The sequence below is a fragment of the Curcuma longa genome, chromosome 9 (assembly GCF_044706935.1).
Source record: "Curcuma longa cultivar G26 ecotype Majalengka, Jawa Barat chromosome 9, ITB_CL_G26_1.1, whole genome shotgun sequence".
In the NCBI taxonomy this organism is placed as follows: Eukaryota; Viridiplantae; Streptophyta; class Magnoliopsida; order Zingiberales; family Zingiberaceae; genus Curcuma; species Curcuma longa.
Genome location: NC_133869.1, coordinates 4721223 through 4746394, shown reverse-complemented (window position 1 = coordinate 4746394; position 25172 = coordinate 4721223). Strand labels below are relative to the sequence as shown.

The 25172-nt window shown below is 40.8% G+C and overlaps 1 protein-coding gene across 1 annotated transcript; it reads left to right on the top strand.

The window, feature by feature from the left end:
- Window positions 1-6841: 6841 nt before the first annotated feature.
- Window positions 6842-11715, top strand: LOC141834670 (serine/threonine-protein kinase 54-like). The gene is made up of 6 exons (XM_074722001.1): window positions 6842-7406; window positions 8297-8418; window positions 8562-8758; window positions 8906-9080; window positions 11034-11168; window positions 11240-11715. Exons 1-6 carry the CDS (start codon window positions 7160-7162, stop codon window positions 11447-11449), a joined length of 1086 nt encoding a protein of 361 aa, XP_074578102.1. The 5' UTR covers window positions 6842-7159; the 3' UTR covers window positions 11450-11715.
- Window positions 11716-25172: the final 13457 nt, after the last annotated feature.

Below are 25172 nucleotides of genomic sequence, written 5' to 3'. Positions count from 1 at the left end.
ACAAGTTATTATGAGAATTTTTGTGAAAAACTATTTTCAAAATTATTTACTATGGTCTTTCAAGAACTATCAAGACTAAGTTGTGACCATAGGCATTACCCTAATTGTTGGTGCAAAATAAACTTAAACTTACTCAATATTTTTGATGTGTGAAAAGGGGGAGAAGGAACTTAAGTTAAAAATCTAGATTTCTCCTAGATTATTAAACCCTGACCCAAATTAACTTTAAAAATTATCAAACATTGAAAAGGGGGAGATTGTTGGTGCAAGATGCACTAAGTCTAACCCTAGAGTTTCGATGTTTGACAATACACCTAGGTCTGGTCAGTTTGACCAAGGGTTGATCCAAATAGAACCTGATGTTTGGATGTGAGTGAAGTCTAGTCAGGTCAGTTTGACTAGATGACTAGCGAGATTCCTAGTTGGTTAGATTAGGCAATGAAAGTCCTGATCTATAAGATTGGGCAAGGAAGTCTTGGTGAGTGAAGCTAGGCAGGGAAAGTCCTAGTTGTAGGCTAGGCAAAGGAAAGTCCTAGTTGTAGGGTAGCCAAAGGCAAGTCCTAATTTAGAGGATCATGCAGAAGTCTTAGCAAGGTCAAGTGCACTAGGTGCAAGTCCAAGCAGTGTCAGGAGGACCGGGAAGCATGGTAAAAATCCAAGCGAGTAGGGTCAGGAGGACCGGAAGCTTGGTGGAAGTCTAGGCGGTCAGGTAGACTGGTAGCCTAGCAGCAAATCTTGGGGGCCAAGGACCATGGCTAAGCGGGAAGTCCAACAAGTTTGCAGGACTTGTCTGCAAAACTTCTCCTGAGAGGAGTGGGTAAGGGCACGTTCCTAGTGTGGGAACAGTAGGTGTCAAACTAACCCAGGATTTTGTTAGAAATTCGAAGTTAGACCCACAGGATAAGGCTTAGGTTGTTTGCGTGTTTGTATGTTTGTCTTGCAAGAACCAAGAGCTGAAAGCAAGATAGAGAAAGCATAAGTAAAGCAAACAGAGGCAGTCGAATCAAGCCTGGGGTCAACTCAGGTCAAGCCTGAGTCAACTGGATCCAGGTGACTCGATTGAATCTAGGCGCCTGGAAGGTCTAGGCGACTCGATTCAGGATCCAAGCGACTCAATCGGGAAGATTCAGCCTGGATAAGATCGAGAAGATCGGATCGGATCAGATCCTATCCAGTCGCCTGTATAAGGTTTCTAGTCAACTGAAAGAAGTTATAAAAGGAGATGAACATGAACAACAAGAGCACAACATCCACAAGTCATCCTCTTTAACTAGTGGTGCAACTGAGCACGAACGGGACCAAACTCTTGCAACTGGGGAAGATCTAGGAGGAGTGCGCGGCGCTCAGAACTTCTAGATTGACTTCAATTATTTAGTTACTTTCTTTAAGTCTTATTGTTTCAATTTATTGTTATTATTATTTAGACTGTAAGACAGATTTCTCCGTCTCTGAACGAACGTTTGGAAAAGAGACAACTAGTGTACGGACGCCTCTCGTACATAGGCCTTGGACGTACTAAACATAGGGGGTTAGGAACCAAGTAAAATTCGTGTGTCCCTGCATCCTTTACTAATTCTACTGCTTAGTGTCTCTAATAGAATGAACGAAAGAAAAACGCAACGACCATGCTATTCACCCCCCCCCCCTCTAGCGCGCATCCACGATCTTACACTTTCTACTCATATTATTTTGCTGATAGTGTGAAAGCCAAACATCACAAGTGTTCTCAAAATTCTAATGATAGACTTAGGGATGTTTTCTATTTTCAAGTTTTATAGTAGGCCAATTGGTGCATTTGTTTGCAAATGGTTAAATCAAAGAGAATATCAAGAACATACATACTCTTGAACTATAAGGAGGTCAAACCCTATATAAAGTGAGTTAACATCTATATTCCAATATTTATCCCCTTATATTTATTTGTTATACCATATTTCTTAAAATTATCTTCTATGACAGCTTGTATGAACAACAACTACAACTACAAAATTCATTAATAGATGCAAGTGAGATAGAGAAAAAACTAGATATGAAATTTACATTATGGTTTAAAATCTATGCAAGTTAGAGACTAAATTATTTTTTTAAGTGTATGATACAATCCATAATTTATATTATAAATACTTTTATAGGTAAAGGACCATAGATCAAATGGGCACAATAATAGACTAATGGATCTTACATCAGGACCTCTCTGTAATATAAGAGTCTTCTCTGGTTACTATGTTAATGACTTCAAATTTCACGTAGCACAATACAATTCACATACACTGACTAATAATTTAGGTGTGTGCGTAAAAGGATCTACCAACACACTAATATTGAATTTAGTTACTATGGCAGACTTGACAAAATCATTGAAGTTGAATTTCCTACTTTATCCATAAAAGGTATGTGTTATCCAAATATTCATGGTATGATCAGACTCTAAGAATAGGTACTAGAATACATTCTAACTATAATTTAGTTGAAGTTAATATAAATAAAAGATTCAACAAGTTTAAACATTTCATTTTCATAGTACAAACTAGTTAAGTTTTCTATATTAAATATGAAAAGAAGAAGATCTAGTGAATGGTTAGCAGTCTGTCGAATCAAACCTTGCTTGACCATAGAAATGTCAAACTCCATCACAATCCAAAACCATGATATATTTCAAAATGAGAAAGTGGAGATACATTCAGTTGATTCATAAATTCAGTCCACATCCTAATTACTTGTAGATGTAAATGTCACTTACGAGTAAATAGATGATGAAGAGATGTCCAACAGTGAGGAGTTTGATGTACTAATAAAGTCTAATGATGAAGACTTAGAAATTGTTAATGTTAATGATTCAGAAAACAATGATGATTAACTTTTAGGATTAATGTTATTTATTCAGTTATGGATACGTTTTTTTACGTGTAAATCTCACTAGTTCTACCATATAAGACATTATTATTCTGATTTAATTATTAGTTGGACCATGTATATGTTATAATATTATTTTATAGATATAATCATGTCAGATAGTACACCAATACGCGATGGTCAGATTATGTTAAGGATTATTGGAGATCAATATGTATTGATGTTATTAGTAATTCAAATTCATTTAATCATTTATATATTATTTAGAAAATTGATAGTTTTTTATACAGTTTTATTCTCAATGGTCATAGTGTATATGCGTACATCATCAAAAAAATTTTAAAAATGACAGTGTGCTTTTAGTTCTACATGGAGGCATATAGACCAAGATCTTAAAGATTTTTATTATTATGAATTTTTAGTAAGTAATTTGAATACTATTAATACTGTACAATATTCTTTGCTATTATTATTTTTGATATTTTTACAACAAAATATACCTTAGAAACAGGCCATGAGGTATAATTTAAAGAAATATAAAATAATTATTGTCAAAAATTATACAATGACTTGTTATACAAGTGCAGAAGAAAGGGAACAAAGTCAACTTGTATACCAATTAAGATTTGGGATGCATGGAAGAATATTTGGGTTATAGAAAAGTGGCAGCGAAATTCATCGACTGCTCGAACCAATAAAAATACTGAGGTCGCTGGCCCGAGTACGAGATCCTCAAAGCATACACCTGGATCATGATCTATTGTAGAGTATGCAACCGATTTGGTGAGTTTACAATAAAGTTATATAAAAATTTTATAATTATTAATCAACTTATTTTAATTTATAAAAAAATTTATATTTGCAGGCAAATACTTTACACAAACCTAACACTTATTGGAAGGTATTTCACAATATCCATAAGAAAAAAAATGATACTTTTACGTAAGAATATAAACTTTATTACCACTCACGTTTAACAATGACTAGATTTATTAATTGTATATTAGATTATAATTTTTTTTCATAAGACGATATGACTGATTGAGTTGCATAGGAGTCTTAGCCTGCTATGGAGGGAGAGACTTACAGATTCTATCAGACGATGCTATAAATGATTTATATTATGAGATTGTCGGTGGAATAAAAAAGAACTCTGTTTATAGCCTTGGTTCCCAGACATGGGTTGTATATCATCATGTGAATGCTCCTAGGGTTAGGAGTCGTCCCAGTTCTTCATCTACTAAAGTACAAGCGTTACGATAAGAAAATCAAAAATTGGGGCATCGAGTCATGACATTAGAACAGTCGATGAAAGATCAAGTTATGATAGTAGAGCAGTCAATGGACGATCGAATCAAGATAACAGTAGAGCGGCAAATGTAAGAATTCTTTTCTCACTATTCATTAATGAGTCCTACTTTTTCCAATACTATATGATTTCGATTCACACGAGACCTAAGACCCGAATGCTACTGATAAGTAATTTTAATTTCCGAGGTGTGTTGACTTTCAACTTAGTTTTTTTTATTTATCACTAATAAAACATGCAAAATGGTTCTATTAATTTTTATACTATATGTAGCTCTAATTGTATTATATTTTTCAGAAATAATGTAGATAAAACGTCAACATTTAAAAAATTAAATTTGATACTATATTCTATCATTAAGGCATATATTTTTTAAAACATGTTAAACTTGTGTTCATCAATTGTGCATTTTTCTGATGAGTAGTTTTATTTTTGTGTATATATATTTTAATATTAGATTCATATATGAGTAGGATTCTTTCAAAATATAAAATGTAATCCCAGTTTAAACCATGTATTTGTTTTATTTAATAATCTATTATATTTTACTTGTTGTAGGATTAGATGATGAGATGTACCAATTTTTTAGTAGGATTTAGTGTGATAGTTTGGAACCATATATGTTCTTGTTTTTGTGATAGAAGTGATGATTGTATTGTTTTTGACACATGTATTTGTTAAATTTTATTTTGTTGTTAAACATATCTTGGTTTGAATATTACTTTGTTGATAAATGAGGGTTTTGTTATTTAATGATGAAACTTTGTTATTATCGTGGATATATGGGTTTGTGAATGTATCATTGTTTGTGATTGTTGAATGTATCGTGGATATGGTTTATAGTGTATCATGGATATGATTTGTGATATTGTATTGTTTTTTAACAGGATGTTGTATTGTATCATGGATATTGAAATTTTGATGTAAACAAGATTTCAATTAGAAAATAAGGGTAGATGCTCCAAAATTTTAGAATAATTAGCGATGGAAAAAATTTTCTATAAGTAAATTTAGTGATGAAAAAAATTAGTCGCTAAATCCATCAACAGCCAAAAAACTTGCAATCATTTTATTTTCATCGCTAATCGGTTATTAACTAGGTTTAGCGACTAATAAACGATAAAAATTTACATTGCTAATCAAGTTAATTCTTGCAGTGCACTAATACCATGAGTGAGCAACACAGTAGCTCTCAAAATCTTTCACTATGCTATATTTCAATGTGTTGAAAAACTTCAAGAGAAAAATCTAGAAGAGTAAGTAAAAAAAATTCTTTAGATGGCAAGATTAAGTAAAAAAAATAACAAGAAAATTTTTTATTAAAAGATTGGACAATGAAATAAAAAATTATTCTCTTTTACAGTACGAGAGTCATTATTTTTAGATATTTGTAAGGAGGTAATATTACTATAATTTTTAGCATGGAGAATTAAAAATAAAATACTTGAAATAATAAAAAAATGATTCCTTGGAATTATACCCACTTTAGAATCATAATTACCTTATAATTATAAAAATATTTTCTTTGATATTTTTTAATAATAGATAGATAATTATTTTTGATTCGTATATTGAATAAATTTAAAATAAATTTATATTTACTCAGAAATAGAAATCAGATGAATCTCTTGGATGGATACTCAACTATTTAATTGTATTTTTGGTCATACTTCTTCAAGTAAACCTCCCCTTCTTTTTCATGGTGCACTCACATAAAAATTTCTACCAGACTCGTCATCTTTTCTCTTTTTACGGTGTATCTATCTCTCTATCGGGTCACTTCGTTAAGTTTTTGTCTTTAACAGTTATTTCTAGAGCTTTGCACAAAAGGTTGAATCAAACTCTTGGAACGCCATTGGCATGCCTCAACTAGCTATTTTCTTCTTTTGTCATTTCACATTCTCAATAATCAACGTGCTAGAAGATTTGTTTTTCAAGTTTCATCTTCTTCTGAGCATATCCATCTTACCAAATGACCGTGTTCTTGTAGAATTATCCTTTGGATGTCCTGTTAATAATTTTTCCTCCTAAATATTCTGATTCTTGTTCTTATATAGTTAGTTCCTTGATCTTTTCTCCCGTTACTTCCAACAATCATTACGTTTTAAATTAACGAATCCAAAATTTTACGGTATGCTCCTCATGTGAAATCACACAAAACAGAGAGATATCGACCTTAAAGATGCGGCTCTGATTGAGTTTATACATGGCATGAGCTCACTGCACATGTAACCTTCACCTGAAATCTCTGACCGAACTGTCCAAACCATTAATTGCAGAACTGAGAGGTTGATTAATCTTCTACCATAACAACTGTCCAACCATTAATTGCAGAACTGAAGGTTGATTAATCTTCTACCATATAATTTTAATTTGTGTCTGAAGAGCAATCTAGTCAACTTGGATTCACACATCTCAAACTTTTGAAACTAGTTTGTTTGTTTGATTGAGCAGACGCACTTTGCCCCGCGTCGAAAGAACAGCATATGGTCTGTTTGCAAAGATAGATATGGGTTTTTGCGTTCTTGTTTCGTTAGTTTCAATCCAAACTCCAATCACAGCGACAAACCCACCCGTTACATCTGCAATCTCCTTCAGCTGACCAAGGCACCACATGCTAAGATAAGGCAGCAGGTCCATTTCAGATATTAAAACAATCCATTGTGAGTAATTGTGAGCCCGTGAGGAGCGAGGTAAGAGGAAGAGTCCAAGCCTCCAAACAAAGCAAAGAAACAACCAATGACGAGAGATTTCACGATGGAAAGATATGAAAATTCCAAGCTTTGATTATGGAGAGAGGCAGGCAACCCATGTGCTCACATGGAAACATAGGGAGGGGAGGGAGACAAATACTAGGAGAACAGAAACAAGAGAGGAAGCTGGAAAAAAGTGTGTTTGTTTTTTAAAGAAAGAAGAGAAGAGTGAGTAGAGGAAAAGGCAGAGGTTGCAAAGATCGCATCTTTCTTTTGGGGCAGAGAGAGAGAGATAGAGATAGAGATGAAGGAAGGAGGTGGAGATGGGTTCGTGAGGGCGGACCAGATCGATCTGAAGAACTTGGACGAGCAGCTGGAGCGGCACCTGAGCAGGGCATTGACGATGGAGAAGAGGAAGGAGGAAGAGAGGAAAGAGAGGCGGCGAGAAGAGTGGGAGATCGACCCCTCCAAGCTGGTCATTAAAGGAGCCATCGCCAGGGGCACCTTCGGCACCGTCCACCGAGGCGTCTACGACGGCCAGGACGTCGCCGGTGAGCCATGCCCTAAATTTCTGAGAAATAAATAGGGTTTTCCCTACATGATGCCATCCCGACTGCTTGAAATCTTCCTTTGCTTTTCAAAGATTTTTGGTGAATTCAGTTTTTCTATAATGCGCAATTCTCTCCCTCTTTTTTTTCCCCCTGCAGTAAAGGAGTGTATAACCACTCAGATCAGTGTTCAATCTGAACTTTGAACTCTATGAATTCTACTGTTCTATTTTTTCCTGATTGGCTTATTCTGCATACTGGCAAGTGGGAAAATAATTTCCCCCGGCTTGAAGAATATTCATACGTTCACTATTGAAATTTCTTCACTGGTTTATTGCATTTTGCATTAATGATACCGCGGGATTTCTGTGTATCTCTACTCCTCTTTTGTAGTTGGTAATTGGCATTACTTTGTGTTTGGTATGCTTCAGTTGGTTTCATATATAGAAGGTTGCTCATCTAGTGGCCGGTGTGTTTCCTGTGCCATTTGTTGGATTAGCTTGTACTTTCATGTGAACCTTGCAAAGATAATGACGTGTTGGTCTTGTGATATCTTTTGAAGGAAGAGACCAAAAATGCAGTTATGAGTCACAATTCGGCAATTGAGTTAGGTTTTTGCCTTTACCTTTTCTTATCTGCTTTACACTTTATACAGTGCATCCATAAGCTGCGAAGCTTCTCATGTGCCTTCACAGCTCACGCAGTGTGAACATATCAGACAATTGTTCATCATCCTTCATTCTTCAGAAGGATACTCTGAAATTCTTCACAGCTCACGCAGTGTCTTTACGCTGATTTATCTTAACCTTGTGTCAAAATAAAGTGTACACACTTGATATACAATCTGCAGTTCTATTGGTAGTAATAATAAATTGCCCTTCTACTATTTCCAGTGAAGTTGCTGGATTGGGGGGAGGAGGGAAACAAAACAGATTCTGAAGTGGCTGCGCTACGTGCAGCATTCTCTCAAGAAGTGTCAGTTTGGCATAAACTTGATCATCCAAATGTTACTAAGGTACCGATCATTATGTAAAGAGAATATAATTATGTATGTACACATGTTTAAGATCATTCTTGGATCCCATATGCAGCCATCTTTCTACTTGTATTTCTATTTATTGCTGACTTTTGCAATTATATGTTCTCCTATTCCTGTAGTTTATTGGGGCTGCAATTGGGGCAGCGGACCTAAACATACAAACAGAAAACGGCCATCTTGGCATGGCCAGCAATGTATGCTGTGTCATCGTTGAATATCTCCCTGGTGGTGCACTGAAATCCTTTCTTATAAAGCACCATAGGAGAAAGCTAGCTTTCAAGGTAGTGGTACAGATAGCTTTGGATCTTGCAAGAGGGTCAGCACTGATCTTTGAACTCTTCTAGTTGAGAGTGTTTAGCTTATAACATCTTGTTCTGATTTGTACTTACTCATTGCCTGCCTCCAGTGGTCAGAGCAATATGCAAGCCAAATAACTTATTGCAATTTGGATTTATATTTGTAGGTTAAGTTACCTTCATTCCCAAAAGATTGTGCATAGAGATGTTAAGACAGAAAACATGCTTCTTGATAGGACTGGAACAGTGAAAATAGCCGATTTCGGTGTGGCTCGTATTGAGGCTCAAAATCCCAATGACATGACGGGTGAGACCGGAACTCTTGGATACATGGCACCAGAGGTATGTCCATTTGTGACATTACATTTGGGTAATTTCTATATTCCTTTTTCCAATTATGTTGCTTGAACCCTTCATGGTTGATGTAATTTTCATTATGATTTGGATATGGTAAGAGGAGCAGACAACCTACTTTTGTGACTTTTTTTTTTGCTTGTGATTTCATTTCACAAGATTGATTTCTTAATCTCCATTGCAATAATGAATATTAAGTTAGCTCATATCTATCTATGCTTACTTCTGTAAGAATTTGCCATCTTAACCTGAGCGCCACAATCTGACCAAATCAATTAGATAATCTTTCCTTTGACATCCTCATATATTGCAAGTAACTTAGTTTGCATTATACTAGATAAAGATAAAGATGATTGGATCGTTAGATGCTCAAATGTTACTGGATTACGAAAGGCACTTCAAATGACAAGCCTAACCTAGGATGATCTATACAAAGTTTAGGATGATTCCCAGGTTATCTGCACTCATTATACAGGATGGTAAGACCTTCGGTCCAGGGGATGCAATGATGTTGGCCTTAATAAATTTTCTCATTATGACATGTATAGCAAGCTAACTAGAGTTTACTAAAAAAAATGGTTTAAAGATCTTGATATGCAATGCGATAGTTCAATGCCATGGAGATGCCCTCTGTGTGACTAGCAAACACACCAAATGCACAGAGACAGGAGGGCAACAAAGGTTGCCAGGAGGAAGGGATGGTGGAAGGATCTTGGCATTCGATCCAAAAGCCAATATTGTTGTAGGTTATGGCGGAGATAGTGCAGGGAATTTGAGGAACCTGAGGGAGGCACAGGAAAGGTATTCATCTCGGGAGAGATAGTGGGCTATTGGGCATCCTCAGTAGAGGTCAAGGGGATGCTGCTTCATCACGGTGGGTTATGAAACTTAAAATGTTTGTGAGGATGTTATGCCAAAAGCCAGAATGACTATTGCTAGAGAAGCTGCTGTAGTAACATAAGATGGTGAGTAGCCAAGTTTGTGGTTGGTGAAGAGTTACTGGGGAGGTCCTTTGTGTGGACATGGTTGAGGAGAAAGGAGTAAGAAGACTGTCGACTTCATCAGATGTGATAGAGCAAATGGGGGAGAAATGGTTTGCAGAGGACTGTCAAGGATCAAGGTCTGAACGAAAGGGCTGCAAGATTGAGTTCGGCTGGAAGCCAAGGGATGGGGAGGAGGAGAGGCTACACAGGTGGCTGAAAGATGATCGAGATGGAAGGGGATGATCAGGGAGGAAGGTCGAAACTGCATATTAAGAAATAATCTCAGGCTAATTATGGAGTCATAGATGAATCGGAATTGAATTGAAGTGAATTAGATAAACTTTAACATGGTCAGCTTATTTTCAATCAATTCTTTTTCTCTTTTTTGCTTTCATGTCTCAAGTTCTTCCTTTACACTCGTTTCTGTAAAATAACTTGGATCATTAGAATCCTAGACCGTTTATGAAGAAGTTTTAGCAGAAGACTAAGGGACTTGTCGGTTTGTTGATTTAGAAAGATTCACATAAGCATCTACAGGCAAAATGATCAGAGCAAAACATTAGTTAAATGCTTAAATGAGCAAAGCAACCACAAAGTAGAAAAGAAAAGATTCAAGTTCTGACCGATGCTAACTTTAAGACCAAGATAAAGGCAAGAAAAGGATGCTCTAAGAAAGACAACAAGGTCCATCAACTTGTAAAAAGATACAAGTTCATTGTTTTAGCTTCTTGATTTCCCTTTTCCACCTCCAATGTAAGCTCGCAGAGTATATTTTTAATCTTCACACGGATTAAGATGCAGATTCTCCAGGGCATTACAATCATCTGTCCTTGTATGCTTCAATATATCTTCTAAGCTTCCATTTTTTCCAAAACACCTATGCCATATGTTTCAATGTTTACTTCAACTACTTGTTTAACTGTGAAATGACACTGACATCACACCAACACACTTGCAGGTCCTTAATGGTAACCCTTATAATAGAAAATGTGATGTCTATAGCTTTGGCATCTGCTTGTGGGAGGTATATTGCTGTGATATGCCATATCCTGACCTTAGCTTTTCCGAGATTACATCTGCGGTCGTGCGGCAGGTACATGTTTTTCCTCGACCAATTTCTAAAATGCTTGTATAACTGCATTTATAACTTACCCATAAACACAGAACTTGAGGCCAGATATTCCTCGGTGTTGCCCCAGCTCTCTAGCAAATGTGATGAAAATCTGCTGGGATGCAAACCCCGACAAACGACCTGAGATGAATGAAGTGGTGACCATGTTGGAAGCTATTGATACATCCAAGGGCGGAGGTATGATCCCTCCTGATCAGCAACAAGGATGTTTTGGGTGTTTCCATAGCCACCGAGGTCCTTGAGAATGATAGCTTCGAGGGCATACAATCCTTTGAGAAGTATATATCGAACATCAGATGCAAAGCTGAGCTATTATGGCAATGCATCTAGAGTATGTTCGACATGTTTTGTCATTAATTATATGATGTAAAGTCATTCAGTGTGTATTCATCAGCTGTTCTCAAGCATTCTCAGCCTTGTTATGATTGGTTACATCCTTCTATATATCCAGACTTCAACTGGGAAATGTTAACTTTGAATAATGATAACTGATAGTACGATTATGATATGTGAATCTGATTGCAATCAGTAGTTTATTAGAGTTTGATGGTGCCTAAGAGGGGAGAGAATTTTGGTTAGAAGTTTTTGGTCACTAGTTCTGAGTTTGGTTTCTTGTGAAGGCTACTGTGTTAATCTCCAAGTGCGCAATCAATTGTCTTAATGCTTAATTCTCCCTGCCAATTTGGCGAACAAGATTGTCATTATCGTACAAAACCTTTCCCTCGTCACCAATAGCATGCAAGAAGCCAAAGCTCCCCTCCTCTCCTCGCCGGTGCTCCATCTGCGAGCCACGCCGTTGCCGATTGCTTAATTGAGACTGCTCCATCATTATGGCATGGCTTTGCAATTGAGTCTGCAGGAACATATATAAATCATCATAAAATTTGTCCCTGATAGATTTACGTATCTGTGACCAGCTTTATCTGAAAAATGAAATGGCATTTTTTGCTTCTGTTGCTACACCATCGCAACCATATTCTCTCCTAATGGACTGCTACCATAGAAAGCCAGTATAGTTTTGTAGCGAGGGAGGGACAAAAAGATGGCCTTGAATGGGTTGCACGACCTAGCTAGATGGATGGATTGATCTAGTAATTATGGCAGATGGACTAATAAATTTAGTAGAGCCAAACAGGATTGTGAGCTAGAGTTGGGAATTGATTTGGGTGATTGGGATAGATAGACTAGGCATTGTGTGCTAGGGTTGAGAATTGATTGGGGCAATTACGATGGATGGCCGGGCTATAACGTTAGTAGAGCCAAACGGGATTTGAGCTATAGTTGAGAATTGATTAGGGTGATTGGGTAGATAGGCTAGGACAACCATGTTGGACAAGCTGATTGGGATATATAATCAAGTCAAATAAATTGATTATGTTCTGGGCTGGTTGGACTCGGCCCAGAAAGTCAAGGTCCGGTCCAAGTATCTAGTATGTCAGACAGGAGGTTGACTTGACCTCGTGTTATGATTCAGGGATCTCAATCCGGTGAATAGATCGGGTCAGAACCCAAAGCCCGGCCTCTTTTGAGAAACTAGCCCTTATTTCGCAGCCCCCTCCGAGCTCTGACTCTAGGCTACTCCACCAAATCCCCCCCCCCCCAGCTCGGCCATCTCAGCTCTTCATTCCACTCAACTTTGGCACTCGAATTCATCATGGAAGGTAGCTCAGGTCAAGGTCCAACACCCAACGCCCAACCCAGCGAGTAGGCTCAACTCAGAATCGAACAACTAATCTCTCTCCCAACTCCACTAACTTCAAGGCTCCGCTTGGTCATATTCCAACTCGGTCCCCAGCCTATCTCGACTCGGGCTTCCTCTGCCGACCAAGTTTCATTCTCCCAGTATCCTATTTAATACTCAACCGACTCCACTTCGCTCCGCGCCCTCAGTTAAATATACTGCTGCCAGAATGATAAGGGTGATCATGAGATATAAGGATTAATCTACTCCTTCATTAATGCATTATGACGGCATGGTATGATGATAAATGACATGACTTTTCACTAACAGAACGGCGATGGGATATCTTCCTTAGGTGGGACATTTCATCTGACAGAATCTCCATGCAAGGATATTCTCCTTAATTAAGACAAAATAAGTCTTTCATATTTTTTCTGACCATCCTCTATATATATCTCCTACTCCTCACAGACAGAAGTATGCACACTTATTATGCTCTCTCAATTAAGTTTCGCCTCTTGTTTTCTTTCTAGACCAATTCAGAAATTGACTTGCGCGTCGGAGTGGTCGAGTCAGGACACCCTTGGCCTCCCTTCTCATCTTCTTGGTGCTTGCAAGATCACTGAGCCCGTCATCCTCTTTTCTTCCCGCAAGGTCAGCTCAGGTGCTAGGTGGCCAGTGACGTGTCCACAAGGTGATCTCAACAGAAACATATTTTAGCGCCGTCTGTGGGAAATTTTGTTCCTCTTGATTTGAGACTTGCCCATGGACGATCCCAAGAGGTTGACCCTCATCACCATGACGTAAGAATTCAATCGCTTAGTGGCTGCCACTATCCAAGAGGCTTCTCAAAATCAACCTGGTGCTTCTACTCCGCCCTCCAAAATACCAACGTGATCTGCTGAAGTCCTCAAGTCCCCACTTGAAGGTCGCACCTGCCAATGGAAGCACAGTGCCCCCCTTGTAAGACTCATCCAAGAGGCAGAGTACTATAGCGCGTCCATGGAATCCGCGGGGGGAGGAACTCCTCCTAGTGACCCGACCAACGGTAAAGGGCCTTGGCTGGGGGACGAGGGTAAGCTCAACTGCTCGCTTTTCACTTGGCGTATACTGGAAAAGGAGCTACCTCGTCACTTTTGGACTCCACAGCTCGCTGATTACACCGAAGCTACGGACCCAGAGGATCATATAGGAAGATTTGAGAACGCAGTCTTATTGCACCAATATACGGATAGCATCAAGTGCCACGTTTTCCTGACTACTTTAGCCAGGTCGGCTCAGCGTTGGTTCAACTGGATCCCCTCTTCCTCCATTTGCTCCTTTACTGATTTCAAGTCCTCCTTGCGACACTTCGCCACCAACAAAACGTACTGCAAGACATCAATGGGTCTCTTCTCCGTCAAACAAAAGCCATGAGAATCTTTGAAAGAATATGTGCATCGCTTCAACCAAATAGCTCAAGAGGTGCCTTCAACCGCCTCTGAGGTCTTGGTGAGTGCTTTCTCATAGGGATTGCTAGAATGAGACTTCTTTAAATCTCTGATCAAGAAGCCACCTGAGAACTTTGATGTATTGTTGAGTTGGATAGTCAAATATGTCAATGTGGAGGAAGCTCAATCTGCACGATGAAAGGATGTCGACTCCAACCAGCAGGCGTTGTCCAGTTGCAATGCTCCAACAGTCAACCGGTTTGACCAAAGGCCAGCTCCTGAGAGGACTCGACTCGGGAGCTCCTCTGTCCCCTCCAAAGTCAGCCACCGAGCCATCTAAATCGTCAAGACTCGGCCTGCCTGCTCCTCAGGACCAGCCGCTAGATCCCTCGTTTTTACGCCTACCATCAATCAAGGAGTCATGCTACTCACGAGTGTTATCAGTATGCTCATGAACTCCGCCAAATCGTCGAACAATGCTCTAGAAGGCAATCTCCTTCTCCGAGGCCCTGAAGATCTCCAATCGGCCGGCTTCCTTGGGACTTGTCGCCGCATTCATCGTGGTCGGTATGCAAGCAGGACCAATCTCCTCGGCGGACCACCCCTTTCGCACAGCCTCCGAACCTCCCGAGGCCCTCGAGGGACTGACTATAAAGTCATTCAAGATGGTAACCACGAAAATGCTCCCCGAGGTGACATTCATATGATCACAGGGGGATCGACAGATAGAGACTCTCATCGAGCCAAAAAGGCTCGCAGTCGACAACTCGAGGTTTGCAGAGTCGGCACCAGCCAAAGGGAAGAAGGTCCACTAATCGACTTCGGACCTCAGGACTTGTGGGATAGAAGTCTCTCATGATGACGGTTTAGTCATTCATGCCACCATAGCCAATTACAACGTGGCACGCGTCTTCATGAATACTGGCAGCTCTATCAACAACATATTCAAGAAGGCCTTCAACCAGATGCAGATAGATGAGGACCGACTTACAACCCATGACCACTTCCTTGTTCGAGTTCACGGGACATGAGGTGCGACCTCTCGACCAGATCAGCCTCGCCATATCACTAGATGAGGAACCTCTACAGAGGACTTGGCGTACTTTCTTCACTATAGTGGATGCCCCTTCATCTTATAACATTATCTTAGAAAGACCAACTTTAAGTGCCTTCTTGGCCATGGTCTCTACTTACCACCAGAAGATGAAGTTTCCAATCGGGGATCAAGTCAGTGAAACTCGAGGGGATCAACTGATCTCTCGAAAGTGTTATGTGGACATGGTCCGAACGGAGGCCAAGAAGCACCGCAAGACTCAAGGAGGAAAAATACACTTGGTTCAAGAAGCACCCACCTTTTTGGTCATTGAAGATAAAGAGTTACTACAAATTGATCCGGATCGCCGAGGTCAACGGTGCAGGTAGTTGCCGACCTGTCTCCTGAGCTAAAGCAAGAGTTGGGTGCTTGCCTCTTCCGAAACCAAGATATTTTCGCTTGGACCACTGTCGACCTCACAGACGTTTCTTCTTAGTCCTTCGCCTCAATACCTCTCTAGGATTCGACCCGTCAAGTAGAAGAGAAGACACTTTAGGCCCAAGCAAAACAAAGCCATCAACGAAGAAGTCCACAAACTGTTGAAGGATGGACACATACGAGAAGTCCATTTCCTAACTTGGTTGTCTAATGTGGTACTCATTCCCAAACCAGGCAACAAATGGCGAGTCTGCGTAGACTTCCGGGACCTCAACAAAGCATGCCTGAAAGACTGTTATCCCTTCCCTCGAATCGACCAATTGGTGGATTTGACTACATACTATGAATATATATATATGTATGTTGGATGCCTACCAAGTCTATCATCAGATCCCTCTGGCTGTGGAGGATCAAGACAAGATTAGCTTTATAACAGCCAAAGACACTTTTTGTTATAACGTTATGTCATTCAGACTAAAGAACGCAGGAGTCACATATTAACGTCTAATGGATCCGAGTCTTCCAACATCAACAAGGGCGGAATATTAAGATTTATGTTGATGATATACTCATCAAGACAGCTCACGAAAGGAACTCTCTTATCGGATATAGAAGAGACATGTCGCACCTTAAGGCAGTATGGGCTCAAATTAAACCCGAGCCAGTGTATCTTCGATGTCAAAGTTGGTTGATTCCTCGAATACATTGTGATCGAGCGGGGGATAGAAGCTAATCTCGAAAAAGTGCAAGCACTGACAAGTATGTCTCCTCCTCGGAACCTCCGAAAGGCTCAGCAGCTAGTCGGGCGTATCACCACCCTTTCCCAATTCATTTCCCAATCGGCCGAGCAAAATCTTGCCCTTCTTCAAGATCTTGCGAAAAGCCCATCAGTTCTAGTAGAGTGAAGCCTGTGATAAAGCCCTTGAAGATCTTAAAGCCTACCTGGCTCGCCTACCTCAGTTGGCCAAGCCTCTGCTTGGAGAACCATTATGGATATACCTCTCGGCCACCGACTCGGCGTCAGTTCGGTCCTGGTCAAGCAGGAAGGGCAGGTGCAATGACTCATTTACTTCTCCAGCCATTTGTTGAAGAATGTCGAGACGCGATACACCAGTTTGGAGAAATTGGCATGAATTTTAGTCTTATCTGCTCGTCGACTCAGGCACTACCTCCTACATCCGGTCACGGTGTTAACCAACAACAACTTGGGGCGAGTGTTAACTCACCAGAGGCCTCAGGGAGACTCATCAAGTGGACGGTAGAGTTCAACGAGTATGACATACAGTACTAGCCCAGTACAGCCATTAAAGTCCAAGCCTTAGTCGACTATCATACTGAAATCCCTAAGTCTGAGCCGGACGGTATATGGAAAATCTTCGTGGATGATTCCGACATCAAAGCATGGGAGCGGAGTCAGGCATCCTATTACCTCCCTCCGAGAGGAAGTGATTCAGCTATCCATGCGGCTAAGTTTCAGGGCTTCCAATAATGAAGCCAGGTATAAGGCCTTATTCGCCAGCTTACAAGCTACAAAATAAGTCGGTGCAACTCAGATACGAATCCACTCCAACTCGTAATCAGGTGTCTCAACAAATTGAAGAAAACTTTGAGGTCAAAAATGACCAACTCAGGAGGTACACGGAAGCCTTCGCCAAGATGAAAGCTGAGTTTGTGGAAGTTTACCTACAAAAGATCCCCAGAGCTGAGAATCATAAGGCAGATGAGCTGGCCAAACTGACTAGTTCCCTCACAGAGTGGGTGACCACAGAACCTGTCACTCAAGTTGCCCTGATAGCTCAGATTGATCAACCAACTTATTCAAAGGAGCCAGAAGACTGGAGGACTTTTTTACTCGCCTTCCTACGCAGGGGAGACACCCCGACTCTGACCACGGCCAGGCCCACCTCCTCAGAAGAAGAGTCTCCCGTTTTACTCTGGTCGGGGGCCAGCTATACCAGTGAGCCTTCTCGCTCCCTCTACTTAAGTGCCTTGGACTAGATGATGTTGAGTGTGTGATGAAGGAAGTCCATCAAGGCTACTATGGAAAGCACATTGGAGGTCGAGCCCTGGCTCAAAAAATTCTTTTAGCCGGTTACTTTTGGCTCTACTTTGCAAACTAACTCTGCACAAATTGTGGTCACTTGCATTCATTGCCAAAAGCATCAATCCATCATCAAGCACCTGATGGAGTTGTTAAAAGCGGCTACCGTCTCTTATCTTTTGATCAATGGGGAATGGATATAGTCGGGCCCTTCCCGACTGAACTTCAACAAAAGAAATTCCTTCTAGTCGTCGTGGACTATTTCTCCAAGTGGATAGAAGCTGAAGCCTTGGCCCGGATCACCAAGGATGTAGTGTTCAAATTCTTATGGAAGAACATCATATGCTAATACGGCATACCTCACGTACTCATCTCGGACAATGATCGGCAATTCCAAGGAAAGAAGCTCCAAGAGTGGTGCAAAGAACTCAGTATTCAGCAAGCTTTCACCTCAGTAGCTTATCCACAGAGCAATGGACAGGCCCAGGTCATTAATAGGGAGATTATACGAGGGCTCATGACCAAGTTTGATCATAAAGGAGGTAGCTAGGTTGAGGAGCTACCTTGCGTTCTTTGGTCTTACTGCACCCCACCTCGGAAAAGTACTGGCATGATGCCTTTCCACTTGGCTACAGAGGAGAAGCAGTGGTCCCCGTGGAGTCAGATCGGCGATAATTCTATGATGATGACAACCATGGCCGAAGACTTATGGAGTTTGACTTGGTCACTGAGGCCCGAGAGAAGGTGGCAGCACGCTTGGCTGCATACCGACAAAGGATGTGTCACGCTTACAACAAACAAGTTATCCCACGGACCTTCCAAGTCAGAGACTTAGTATGGAGGAAAGTGAAGCCAGTAGGAAATGTTGGCAAGTTAGAATCACAATGGGGAGGCCCTTACCGAATCACTTGGAAGATGAGCTCTGGCACCTACTACTTGACTGATCCCGATGGCAAAGAATTAGTTCAGCCATGGAATTCTACTCATTTGTGACCTTATCAGGTTTAAGCTCCGACTCCTCTACGAACTGACGCTGAATGACCCAACTTACTCTCTATCCCTCCTTGTACATTCCACTGTACTATATTGATGACTCTAAATAAATACATGCTCTTTGTAGTTCATTTCCATTCCCGAGCTCTATATCCCCCTGGTCTCAAACTAGTGGCATCCCGAAGACTATCTCCTAGTCTCAAACCAACGACGTCCTTCAGCAATTGTCCTTTTTAGGGTGCAACCTCTCTCGACTCGGACATAGTTGCGGATCGAGCTCTATATCCTCCTAGTTTTGGACTAGTGGCGTCCTAAAGGCTATCTCCTGGTCTCGGACCAGTGACATCCTTTAGCAATTGTCCTTTTTAGGGTTCAATCTCTCCCGACTTGGATATAGTCGCGGATTGAGCTCTATATCCCTCTGGTCTCGGACTAATGTCGTCCTGAAGACTATCCCTTAATCTCGGACCAACAATGTCCTTCAGCAATTGCTCTTTCAGGGTTTAACCTCTCCTGACTCAGACATAGTCATGGATCAAGCTTTATATCCCCCTGGTCTTGGACCAATGGCATCCCGAAGACTATCCCCTGATCTCAGACCAATGACATCCTTCAACAATTATCCTTTTCAGGATTCAACCTCTTTCAACTCGGACATAGTCATGGATCAAGCTCTATAACCCCTTGGTCTTGGACCAATGGTGTCTCGAAGACTATTCCTTGGTCTCGGACTAGCGGCGCCCTTCAGTAATTGCACTTTTCAGGGTTCAATCTCTCCCGACTCAGACATAGTCGTGGATCGAGCTCTATAAACCCTAGTCTCGGACCAGTGGTGTCCCGAAGACTAGCCCTTGGTCTCGGACCAATGGCGTCCCTCAACCATTGCTCTTTTCGGAGTTCGACCTCTTGCGGCTCGGGCAAGGTTGCATAGGGAGCCCTCCTTGTTCTTGGGCCTGGTAGCATGCTGGTGTTCTAAAGGTAACAACTCCTCAGCCTTGGCTCTATCTCCGCTCTTCCTGCTAATAGTACTCTCTCGGCGCAGTACTCGAATTAATCTTATCGTTTCCTAAGTGTACCAGTCGAGGTTACTAAATAGAAAAGCAATACTTCATTATGGTCAAGTTTCCGGAGGAGCAGTACTAAAGTGGTTATAGAGTGTTCGCTCATTCCCCTCTCCTCTCAGACTCGGGTAGCTCGGCCTAAATTTTCTCTATATCTAAGAAATCTAAGGATGTCCCTCGAGGGAACAGCCCTACCTGGTATACTTGCTTCAGCATGCCCTCAAAGCCATGCTGGAGCATCTTAGCAGTCTTGGCGTGGAAACCATCCAGGTACTCCTCGGAGCGCAACCACTATGCCTCTTCTCGACTTTTCTTTAAGTCTGCTCAGGCACCTTGCAGAGCCTCTTCTAGTACTTTTTGGCCTTCGATCGCCTCGGCTGCCCGCTTTTCATGAGTCTCCTGGTCTCCTAAGGCCTTATGAAGTTGGGTGTCCCGGTCGACCAATTATTCTCGGACCTCATCTAGGTGAGCTCCCTGTTGGCTCGTCAGTGCGACCAACTTCATCACTTCTTGCTGCAAGGGCTCCAATACGGTGTGCATCAAGTCCTATTCGTTGGCCCAAGCCTCTTGCAGCTCTTGCTCCAAAGTTGTCTTCTGCTCCTTTGCCTGGCCGAGCTCTTCTTGGTAATGTGCCAAGCTCGCTTGTCAGTCCTCAACCTCCCATCGATTCCTCTCCAAGTCGGCCTTCAGGGCCTCAACCTCTCGATTCGACTGAGCCTCCCTAGCTATGTATTCTGCTATGCATTTCTCCATGATCGTGAAAAAATATAATATAGCCGGGTGGGGGGTATGGGTCTCTGGTTTGGTTTGGGTACCCTAATCCTATAGATGTCAGAGACTCCAAACACGTCCCTAATCTCCGCTCTAGTCTCGCGAGTGAAATTAGACACAATAGAAGTGTACCAAGGCGCGGAGGAACCTACGAGTCCATTTCTAAAGCTATGGAGGGGACGCCTGAGGAAGAAATGAAACAAGGAACAGGACTTACTAGGAGGGACGGGGAAAGGATCGGATGGAGGACGTCGGTAATAGAGTAGGAAGATCGGAGAGGAGTGGCAGACACAGAGAAAGAATGCAAATGAAGGAAGCGACACGCGTCTGCCCCTCACCCTAATATATACTGGCGACTTCATTCATCTCAACCATCCAATCTGATAGTGCGCAAAAAGGCGGGACACAACAGGAGCCGTTCGATATGGAGCATGATCTTGCTAAATTTTTACCATCAATGAGGGTGTGCGATTGTCTCATCGGTCATGCCGCCTCCATCAATGCACCTCGGCAAGGTGCATTGGCATGCATCGAAACATGTGTGGTATCTCATTCAAGATGACACATCATCTAGCCCAATTTTTCTTGCGAACTTGCCCTTGATCCAGATTTGACTCACGTGCATGTTGGTGACTTGGTCTAGTCAGTCAGCTTCTCCCCTCTTTCAACTAGACTTGAGGGGAGACTCATATTCTGGGTCAGTTGGACTCGACCCGAAAAGTCAAGGTCCAGTCCAAGAATCTGGCACATCAAATGGGAGGTTGACTTGACCTCGTACCCTAACTCGGGGACCTCAACCTAGTGAATAGATCGGGTCAGGACCCAAAGCCCGACCCCTTTTGAGAAACCAACCCTTATGCTATAGCCCCCTCCGAGCTCTAACTCTAGGCCACTCTGCCAAATCCCACCGCAGCTCGGCCATATCATCTCTTCATTCCGCTTACCTAGGGCACTCGAATTCACCACGGAAGGTAGCTTAGGTCGAGGTCCAACACCCGACCCAGTGAGTAGGCTCAACTTGGAATCGGACAACCAATCTCTCCTTCCAAGATCTAACTTCAAGGCTCCGCTTGGTCAAATTACAACTTAGTCCTTAGCCTATCTTGACTCGGGCTTCCTTTGTCGGCCAGGTTTCATTCCCCCAGTACCCTACTTAATACTCAACTGACTTCACTTCGCTCTACTCCTTCAGTTAACTATACCACCGCCAGAAGGATAGAGGTGATCATAAGATATAAGTGTTAACCTACTCCTTCATTGATGCATCATAATGTCAGGGTATGCTGATGGATGACATGACTTTTCGCTAGCAGAGTGGCGATGGGACACCTTCCTTATTTAGATGAAACATTTCATCTGACAGAGTCTTTCACGCAAGGATATTCTCCTTAATTAAGACAAGACGGGTCTTTCACATCTTCTCTGACCATCCTCAATATATATCTCCTACTCATCACGGACAGAGGTATGCACACTCATTACGCTCTCTCAATTAAGTTTCCTCTTCTTTTTTCTTTTCTAGACCAATTCAGAAATTGACTTGAGTGTCGGAGTGGTCGAGTTAGGACACTCCTGGCCTCCCTTCTCATCTTCTTGGTACTTGCAGGATCACTGAGCTCGTCGTCCTCTTTTCTTTCTGCAAGGTCAGCTCAGGTGTTAGGTGGCTAATGACATGTCCACAATATGATCTCAACGAGGGAACAGATTAGTTAGGCCAAATGGACAAACTTAGTTGGTCGAGAAAATTATAACTATTTTGTCTATGTCTGTCTATCGCTATATCATCACAACTTGCAACCATAATATCTTCTATTATTGTAGGTCGTGAAAGTCAATACTTTTATATATAATGAAAGATTGATTGCTCTGGCATGCTCTAGATGGGCTGAAAAAGTGACAAATCACGCTTGACACATCAAGTGACTTTGATCGATCGAGTCGAATGAGTTAATCAAGTGGAGGGATTAATCGAGCCAAATGAATCAAGCGAGCTAGCTATAATTGAACTCATTAGGCCGTTTGGATGGTTAGAGGCATTAATTAGACTAGATCAACTAGTCAAATCGGATGAGCTAGCTGAGTTGGAAAATTTGATCAATGTAAACGAGGTGCTTATGCCATCGAGTTAGATAAATTAGATAAACTAATTGAAATAGTCATGTGGTTGGAGCTAGCGTATATGAACCACGACAATCAATTGAGACAATTAGGATCGATGAGTCATAAAATAATCGGAATTGACAAACTAATCTAACCCATCAGGACGTTAGAGCTTAACAAACTGGTCAGAGAGAGAAAAAATGAGTGAAACAAATTATTTATATTAAATTTATTACTGAAATTGTTATATATATATAACGTCTATCAATCAAATATATATAAAAAATTGTTTTTTATATTGTATAAATCAAAATAATAAAAATTCATTTAGAAATAATTATTCTACTGACCAATCATAGAAGGCTAAGTTTCCAATCATCCAACTGGTGCATAAACCACATCTGGAAGAGGCCTGTCTTGGCGGCGCCGGCACTATGCATTCCCCATTTCTTAATTCTGTGCCAGTCTCAGTTAGGTAGGTAGATAGTTTACATCTTCATAACAACGCATACATTCTTCTTCAACAACTTACTTATTAATATTCTACTAAGTTCCAACCCTAATTTATTTTTTTCATTTATTTATTTATTTTTATCTAATGCATGTGTACATACGGTGGTCTCTCTTGAGATTATCTTCATCTAAAAAACACCCATTAACTATCTGCATCCTCAACTATTCCTAATATATAACTCCCTGTTTGTGCTTGGTTTCAAGAAGAATTCTCCAGAGAAAAGAATAATAAGAAAATCTCTTCTTACTTCAATAATGCAAGGTTTGATATGCGTGCTAACTCAACCAACAAGATAGTTACATTTGACCTTAAGGACGTACATAATAATGAAGACAATATTTGTAAATTTATAAGCCACAATGGCACAAGTTTCTTTTTTTTTCGAGTGATATTTTCTGTTTAACTGTCACACTTAAATTTTTATACTCGTGCAGTAGCAGAATATGCACTCAACTAATTACGTGCACTAGTGCAAATAGATTTAAGAAATAACAGTTTGGATAAATTTGAGTAAATGGTTGAGGGTTCTTTCTATTAAATAGGAATGGTTGTACAAACTATTTTGTGTAAGCAAAATATATACAGCTTGTAATACCCGAATTTTCCTTCAATGAATTCTGGATAAATAGTTATGTAAATGATAAATTTATTATGATAAAAAGAAATGAATAATTATGTTTAAGAATGTTGCTTTAATGGGTTAAAGCTTAAAGGCTTTGCAAAAAGAAAGAAAAAGAAAAAAAAGAAATGTGGAGGCGCCAAGGGATTGACCCTTGGACCTCCAATATGTAGCAAGCCATGATTAACCATATGAGATAGTAATGTATTCATGTTAAAGGAAGGAGGGCAATGCTTGTTAAACTTGAGTGTTAATGAAATTTCATTAAGCCCAACGGAGAGGAAGTAGTGGCCTGGTTACGTGGGTTCATGGTTGCGGAGCAGTTATGCAACTTCTCATGCAATCCTCTTTATAAACCTTCCCCTCGAGTAATTTTCTTTTTGGCTTCTCTATTTTCCTTCTCCTCCTCTGTCTTCTTTCTCTGGTGTTCTCTGGTCGAAGGCGTTCGAGGCTTCCTGGTTAGAGCACGGCCGAAGGGATAAGGAGAGGGCTGTCTGTTGGGTAGAAGCATTAGAAACTTCCAAAGCACTGTAAGTTCCTTCTCACCTGCAATGTAATAGTTGCGTAGGTTTCTTTCGTACTAGAACCTAAGTATTCATGTTGTATGATTCGTTCAAGAATGTTTAGGGTATAAATGTTGTTAGTCAGTTTCATTACAGCAACTCGTATACGATGGTTGTATGTTAGTTTCACATTACCAGCATATTCTAGTTTGCATATTACATATTACAAGCATGTTCTAGATATATTCCTGATAAACTAATAAACCATGATTGTTAAGTAGGTTGTTTTCGTAAGCATGTTTTGGCTATCATATATGTTAGATCAATGAACTGTTAGATCAGTAAACTAACATGTGATGGGTTGTTAAGTTAAGTTTCCGTTCATATGCTGTTAAGATAAGGTCTATATGATGTTAAGTTGTGAACATAGAAATTGTAGATTGTGTTAGGGTTAAATCGGGACGAACAGAAGGTTTGGTAATCGACCCGTGGGTCGATTACCAGAGTGTAATCGATCACAAGATCGATTACACGTTTTAATGAGGAACGAAAGTTCCGATATTTAATCGATCTCCCGATCGATTAAGGGCCTGTAATCGATCAGCCAATCGATTACGAGGCTGTAATCGATCGGTTGATCGATTACCAAGCCTCCTGCGAACTTCCAGTTAAAGCAATCGATCTTCTGATCGATTAAACCCTGTAGTCGATCGTTTGATCGATTACAGAGACCACTGTAAGGGAAATTTGAACAGTAACGACTACCTGATCGCTCTAAGAC